Here is an 8,334-nt window from a genome sequence, read left to right on the forward strand (position 1 = left end):
GGGAGGAGAGAGGAGTTTATGGGGGGATACAAAGTAAATAAAGTATAATTAATGAAAGTTAAAAAAAAATTCCATCATGAAGAGAAGAGAATCTCCTAATTTCCTCATCTCAAATTGAGCAGTTATTTAAAATAGATAGCTATTGGAAGAGGGGAGATCTTCTACTTTGAGGGGTAGCCATTTGCAGCTTTCCCATGCTACAGTAGATAACACAACACTAATGTGCACATGGGTAGCACTAATTGAACTCACTGGGTTATTACAAAGAGACCTTGACTCTTGAAGGGCCATGTATTGGAGGAAATCCTAGGGGAGTGGGAGGAAGTAATATGGATATATACGATTAAGACACATTGTACATATATATGGACCTTTCAAACATAAAATTCAAGAAAACTAATGCTTGTTTCATAGCCCAGTTCATTATTTAACATTATATTTATTGTAGGGAACAGGTGTGTGATTTTTGGTGTAAGTTTTATGTAAATATATATTTATAAAATCAGTTCACCTTCGTTAAATTTTATCTAATTATTTTAACTATTTATATAGGGATTTGACTGTCTCATTATACTTTTTCCTGTATGTGCTTTCTTATTCTTGGAATTATATCAGAATATTCACACATTTAAAACTTTATAGTTTAGAACATGCTGTTTAAATTGATGTGTTATTATAGCTAATTAACTTAGTTTGTCTATGTGAAATGGTCTTTTTTTCTCTTTAGCAGTATTTTTTATCTGAAATATATTTTGCCTAATATTAAAATAGCTGCTGCAGTTTCTCTTGGTGTATGTCACTATCACATTCATATCTCATTTTTTTTTTATTGAGCTGAAACCTGTGCTGAACATTGCTCTTGTAGCCCAGAACCTAAGACTAGAGAGATTAAGAATATAGGAGAAACTAAATACTATTGTTCTACTAAGAAAGTACAGCTAAAAAATGCCCCTAGTGGCATGTTTTCTCATAAATCACTGTCTTACTCAGCCATCATCAGAGAAGCTTCTTTCTGCAGAAGATGGAGTCAAAACCGAGATCCACGACTGGACAGTGCATAGAGTTAGAAACCTTATAATACTCAGCCCTAACTGGGATGTTTTTATCTAATCTCTCCCCTCATGGCTCTCTTTATTTCATTGAAATGTCAATTTAAATATTTATAGTATATTTTCTGGGTACTAAGTACTGACCTTTTGATTTGTAAAATAGCTTTTTAATCTCTTTAGAGCATTTTTTATTTCTTTATTTCTCAGTGTATAAATTGCTGGATTTAGGAGAGGTGTAACAACAGAATAAAACACAGCAAGGAATTTATCAAACCAGGTGATATTGAGGGGCCACACATAGATGAAGATGCAGGGCAAGAAAAGGAGCATCACCACTGTGATGTGGGCAGTGCACGTGGACAGGGCCTTAGAGGCACCAGCCTTAGCACTCCGACGAACAGTGATTAGGATATATTTATAGGACATGAGCAACAGAATGAAGCAGGTTACAACCACAACCCCACAGTCAGCATTCATTAATGTATCTAGGTAATGTGAATCCATGCAGGCTAGCTTAATTACCAGAGGCAGGTCACAGAAGAAACTGTCTATTTCTAATTGGCCACAGAGAGGTAGCTGCAGAACGGCCACAAGCTGACTTAAGGCATGAACAAAACCAATGGTCCAGGAAGTCAACACCAACCCAGTACACTTTTTCAGATTCATGATGGTGAAGTAGTGGAGTGGCTTGCAGATGGCCACATAACGGTCATAAGCCATGACCAGCAACAGCACCATCTCTCCTGCAGCGATGCAATGGGCAAAGAAGACCTGGGACATGCAGCCTGCAAAGGAAATGGTTTTATGTTCCGTGAGAAAGTCTGTGATCATTTTTGGAGTGGTGACTGAGGAAAGCCATATATCCACAAAGGACAGGTTGGCCAATAAGAAGTACATGGGAGAGTGGAGATGGTGGTCAATGGTTATTAATATCATAATGACTATATTTCCCAACACAATGAGCACATAAAGTATCAAAAATATCACAAAGAGCAAGACTTGAAGATTCTGTGAGTGGGAAAGTCCCAAAAGCACAAATTCTGAATCCACTGACTGATTCTCTCCATACATTTTTGTCCTCAGGAACAAACTGCAGAAAAAGAAAGATGGTCAGAGGGATGTGGAAGACAAAATAGCTTGGAGAATTTGACATTTGCACTGAGACTTAACTTCTGTACATCACGTCAATGTAAAGAGAAGTCTTCACCAATTATTAATGATATTACTTTCTAATGTAAAAGTTTATGAGCCATGATCAACTTTTGTGGAAGCAGAACATAAGATTAAATTCATATGAACAATATTTCAGAAGTTTGCTCTATATGAGGGCAAGCAGAGAGGTTACAAATGACTGTTTTCCCTTGTGAGGAAAATTTTTCCCACTAATTTAGTTGAAACCAAATCTGAATGTAGGGCCAATGGTCATTCCACTACATTACAAATATTAACTCATAACCTTGATGAACATGATAATGAATTATACTGCATTTCAATGTACTGGGTGTGTTATAGTCTTACTGTTTTTATTACTACAGATAGTATTAATAATCCTTTAATCTACAATGCAGTTTCCTTTATAATACTTTCTAACATTAAATTCTTTTTTTATCCTTCCATTTTTTAATTTTTCAATTATTTTTATTTTTATTATTAGTTACATTTTATTACCTCTGTATCCTGCTCCCTCATTCCCTCCCAATTCCACCTTTCCTCCCTTATCTCCTCTCTGCCCCTTTCCAAGTCCACTGATTGGGGAGGACCTCCTCCCCTTTCATCTGACCCTGTTTTATCAGGTATCTTCAGGCTAACATTAAATTCTAATCTTACTCCTATGAAGAAAATGTTGTGATAACTACTATGAGAGAACCTATAGGATACTATATCAGATATTTGGACACATAATAATTGGGATGTGAAAATCACATTCATTCTCAACATAAATTAAAACATATCAGGAAACTTATTCAGACAACTAATCTCATTAGCAAAAATGTCAATGCAGATGAATGTGGAAATGGATTAGTCAAACAGGAGGACAATTCAGATTTAAACTTGAACATTACATACAATTTAAACACATAATTACACAGTATTTATTTTAAATAATATCAATAAATAGTAATAACTCACTAGAATGTATGATACTAGTGTTTTTTTATCATAAACTATGTATTCATTTACTAAATGCCTATCATTTATCTACCTTTTCTATCTATCTATCTATCTATCTATCTATCTATCTATCTATCTATCTAGTTAGCTAGCTATCTAACATCTATCTATCATCATGTATCTATTTATCTTTCTTCAATTTGTATCATTTATTTATTGATAACTGATTTCACATGACATACGATAACATGCTACATACACATGTAAACAAACCGGGCCTTCGTTAGCCTTTCATTAATCGAAGTTAAACAGCCAGTGAAAGCTAATTATTTAAATCAAAATATAACATTGTCCATATTGACAGGTAATATTGACAATACTCAGATCACATGGGGGACAATATTTGAAAAACTTTTTACCAATTCCCTGGGTACTTTTTTCAAATTTTGAATCATACCTATGGTATCCTTTGAAATACTAAAGGTGGAGAATTGGAGAAACTGACCATGGAAATGTGTTAGTTTACCTTCCCATTTTCTAAGTACGGAGAAGCATGAACTAAGTAGTGAAAGAAAGAAGCCAGGTAAGACATTTGCTACTGGAAAGGTGTCTGTTAGACAGTAATCTTTTAACTTGAAAACAAACCTATTTTCTACAGTAAAGATTTACCAGTTTTGTAAGAAGTGGGAAATAGTAAGAGCTGGAGAGGACAGTAACTCCACAAGGAGAGCAACAGAAGAAGAAAATTTGAACACAGGGAACTTCCCAGAGACTCAGACTCCAACCAAGGACTATTCATGGAGATAACCTAGAACCCCTGCACAGATGTAGCCCATGGCAGTTCAGTGTCCAAGTGGGTTACATAGTAATGGGAAGAGGGACTGCCTCTGACATAATCTGATTGGCCTGCTCTTTGATCACCTCCCCCTGAGAGGGGAGCAGCCTTACCAGGCCACAGAAGATGGCAATGCAGCCACTTCTTATGAGAACTGATAGACTAAGATCAGAAAGAAGGAGAGGAGGACCTCCACTATCAGTGGACTTAGGGAGGGGCATGCATGCAGAAAGGGTAAGGAGGGTGGGGTCGGGAGGGGAGGAGGGAGGGGCTTATGAGGGGATACAAAATGAATATAATGTAATTAATAAAAATTAAATAAAAAATTTTGTAAAAAGATTTACCAGTTTTCTAAGGAAAATATTTTGATATTATACCAAACATCTTCATGGTCATTGCAAAGGCTGAATAATCTGAATCTTCCTTGAAACTTAGTTTATTATTAATATAAAAAAGCACAGTATAATATACAAAAATATAATTTGTACATTCTAGGATAATTTATAACAATAATAGTCAAGGGTGGAATGTTGTGTGCTTGAGAAAGTAATTTCTTAAAAGATGATTATGTGCATTCTAGTGAAACATTTAAGCAATAAAATCACAACATTTAAAAATATGATTCATTAAAATTATTGTGAAATTGTTACATCACTTTATTAACACTAATATATGTACATTTAACAGACAGAATTGATTTTAAAAAGAAATTAGTAAGATCTGGTCATTTTTTTTTTTTGTCGTCTGTTAACATTGTAACCCTCTCCCAAATATTTTTATGTTTCAAAAGTGTGTTATGAAGATGTGAAGGAAATTTACACAGAAAGCCCTTAAACAATTTGTAAAGGTCAGAGTATATTAAGGTTTTTTAAATTTACTTTCTCCATTTTTAAACATTTAAATATTGTTTAAAACTGCATTTTAAATAATACTGCTTTCAAAATTATGGGTAATAATTTTATCCTTCAGGTGAACTCTCTGTCTCTTTCTCCTTGTGTGTGTTTAATCACTTTTCTTTAAAATGTGTGCTGCTTACATTTTCTCTAAGTCAAAACTCACTTACTCTGTTAACAATGGATGTGTATACACAATTTAAATATTAAAGTACTGACTCCTTTTCAGGAATGTAACAAAGGTTTTAGGATTCTTGTCTTTTCCCCAGAAGATCCTCAATGGAAACTTAAATTAAAACATCTTTGGAGCCAGTCCTGATGGGATCTGATAGGCTAAGATCAGATGGAAGGGAAGCAGGTTCTTCCTTATCAGTGGACTTAGAGAGGGTCATGGGAGGAGATGAGGGAGGGAGGGTGGCATTGGGAGGTAATGAGGAAGGTGGCTACAACTGGGATACAAAGCGAATAAAATGTAATTAATGTAAAAATAATTAAAAAACATCTTCGGAATTCTTGCTTTTGTTATCATTAGAATTCTAGAAAATACTAATTTTTGTTTTGGGTTTAACAAGAGTGAGTAACTGTCAAAGAAAGACTCTTTCAGTGTTATTCTTTTAGGGATATTGAAATGTGTTCATTTTGAGGCTGTAGAGATGGTTCAGTGGTCAAAGTACTGGCTGTTCTTGCATAAGACAGGTATTAAGTCTGCAACACCCACAATAATTTATAACTCAATTTCCAGGGGTATCTAATGTATTTTTCAGGCATACACACAGTGAACAGACATGTAGGCAGACAGACACCCATTTATATAAAATAAAGAATAAAAAATGTGTTCATTGTCTTACAGCCATAGTGTTCCACCTGGTAGTTTATATGCAATAAATCTTTGTAATACTCTCAGCATTTGTACTTCTGCAAGCAGTTAGGCATATATTACAACTTAAACCATGAAGCAGTTTCCGTGTGGTGTACACTAACGTGGTAAAAAGCATATTCCAGTAGCTCTTAATGCCTTTATTACTGCTCATGTTTCTTTTCATTTTTATTTCTGCAATATGCAAGTCTCACATCACTTCTCATTAGATTGGTGACCACTTTTATGTCTTTCTATGCTGAGAGTTATCCAACATGCTAAGCATATCTGATGTTAAAGGGCTCTATTCTGTTAAATGGAAACTCCTGTGAAGAAGAAGGGCTGGACGCTGTTCTTATGGTTCAGCTGGCAAATAAAAATGATTTGATATAGACATAAGCACGTTTCTGAGGGGGTGCTTCTTTGTGGTGTGTGAACCGATGACAAACCACAGAATTTTAGATGAAGTAATAGAAGCTAAGAAGCCCATATATTACCTTCTAAAATGGAACAAGGCGAAGAGGTAATTCTCAACCCCAATCACAGTGGATATTTACAAAAGTGATACACAAATATATTTTCAGAGCTGTCTTAGAGAAGAGTATCAGGGGGGTGAGGTAGCTTACCAGATTCAATATTTCCTCATAGATTTCCTCTTTTGTAGTGTTCTGCTGTAAAGATAAACATGTTGTGTCAGAACAATATCTTGAAGTTGCTGTCCTTTGGCCTGGTTTTTATTTACCACCTGAATTTGTCCCATGAGTAAAACTCACCTAACTTACATCCTGAACCAAAGAGAACCTTGTAGGTAATTACCTCAGGGGGTTTCTTTGTAGAGAGTGATGCCAAATGCTGCCTTGTTATGAAATATAATAGATATACAAGCCAAGCTATCAATAAGTCCAAAATTTAAAATTAGTGAAGGAATATGAATTTTCTCTTGGCCACTAAATGCCATAGTGACACTCTATTCATATTTGATGTACTACTCTAGATGGCCAGAGTTCATAAAAATTTTGTTCGCATTTCTAGAAGAAACCATGTGTATGACCATAACAAAGTGGTTCTCTAATACATGATGAAGTTGTCTCAAACAAGCAGGCAATGTTGATCACACAGAAGTTGTATTTCAGTATATTCTCTGATAGTTTGTTACGTTGGAATGTATGAACTTGATTTTCAAACCATTAAGACCCCAGGATATTGATGTGTTTCAAATGAATATATATATATATATTATATACACTTATATATGTGTGTTTACATATGTACACATATATATAACAGCTTTATTGTAATAAATTATATAACTACTATTTAATATATGTAATTTGATGGGAGCCTACATCTAAGCTCTTTTTTATTTCTAGTAATATTCTTCCATCTGAAAAGTATTTTGACTAATATTAAAATAGCTGCTACAGTTTCTTTTGATATATGTAGTGATCACATGCATTTCTCATTTCTTTTTGGTGAAACCTATGTTGGGCACTGACCATGTACCAAAGAACCTAAGACTAGAGAGATCAAGGACCCAGTGGAAAACCAAATACTAATGTTCTAAAAAAAGAATATAGCCTTAAAAGACCCCCAATAACACATCTACTCCTAGATCAGCGTCCCCCTCAGCCATTAGCAGAGAAGCTCCTCCCTGCAGCAAATAAGAATAAACACAGAGACCTACAACTGGGCAATGCACAGAGAATGAGAAACCTTGAAACACTAAGTCCTAAGTGGGATGTCTTCAGCTAATGTTCACCCTCATAGCTCAAGGAACAATGTGTAAGAGGAGGAACAAAGATTATAAGAGCCAATGGAGACGGAAGACGCTAAGGAAACAAAGGACTTGTAGACACATAGAACTGATGCACGTATGGCCTCACAGAGACTGTGGCAGCATGCAAAAGGCCTGTGTAGGTCTAATGCACATAAGGTCCTAATGCTAAGGAGGGTAGTAGACACTAGCCACCATCCCTAATACAGAATGTATCTTAAATGATAAAGTCACTCACACAGGAAAAATTAGTTTTCTATAATAGAGTATCATTGGGTATAAATAAACACACTTTAAGACGGGCTCCATACGAGCAGTACATGGCCAAAAATCAAACTCAATAATACTTTTGAAATATTCTTTTATCTCATAATGTTTTCACTGTGCACTTAAAAAAAAACCTTACAGGTATTTTGTTATACATTATGCTTTTTGATTTAGTGTTTTTATGGGATTTCTGTATGTATTTTTGTGCTTTTTCTTTGATTATTCTTTCTTTTTTTTCCTTTTTTTTTGGTGTGTATTTGTTTTATTCTATTCTGGTTTGTTTGTTTATTTATTTATTTATCTTTTAACTCTTAAAAAGGAAAAGACATTTAATTGGGGACTTACAGTTTCAGAGGATTAGTTCATGATCATCACGATGGGGAACAGACAGGCATGGCATTGGAGCAGTTATTGGAGGGCTTTACATCTGACGGCAGGCAGAGAGAGAGAGAGAGAGAGAGAGAGAGAGAGAGAGAGAGAGAGAGAGAGAGACTGTGTTTATTAAGGGCTTTGAAACCTCAGTGCCCATTCCCACTGACATACCTACA

The 8,334-nt window shown here is 35.0% G+C and overlaps 1 protein-coding gene across 1 annotated transcript; it reads right to left on the bottom strand.

Moving 5' to 3' along the window:
• Window positions 1-1,181: 1,181 nt before the first annotated feature.
• LOC110563970 (olfactory receptor 4K13-like) lies at window positions 1,182-2,134 on the bottom strand. The gene has a single exon (XM_021661229.2). The coding sequence runs from the start codon at window positions 2,118-2,120 to the stop codon at window positions 1,182-1,184; it is 939 nt and encodes a 312-aa protein (XP_021516904.1). The 5' UTR covers window positions 2,121-2,134.
• Between the last annotated feature and the right edge of the window lie 6,200 nt (window positions 2,135-8,334).

The sequence above is a fragment of the Meriones unguiculatus genome, chromosome 18 (genome assembly GCF_030254825.1).
Source record: "Meriones unguiculatus strain TT.TT164.6M chromosome 18, Bangor_MerUng_6.1, whole genome shotgun sequence".
NCBI lineage: Eukaryota > Metazoa > Chordata > Mammalia > Rodentia > Muridae > Meriones > Meriones unguiculatus.

What these genes read in the sequence shown, in the direction of transcription:
- LOC110563970 (XM_021661229.2), bottom strand. Translation starts at nt 2,120, where the DNA reads ATGTATGGAGAGAATCAGTCAGTGGATTCAGAATTTGTGCTTTTGGGA.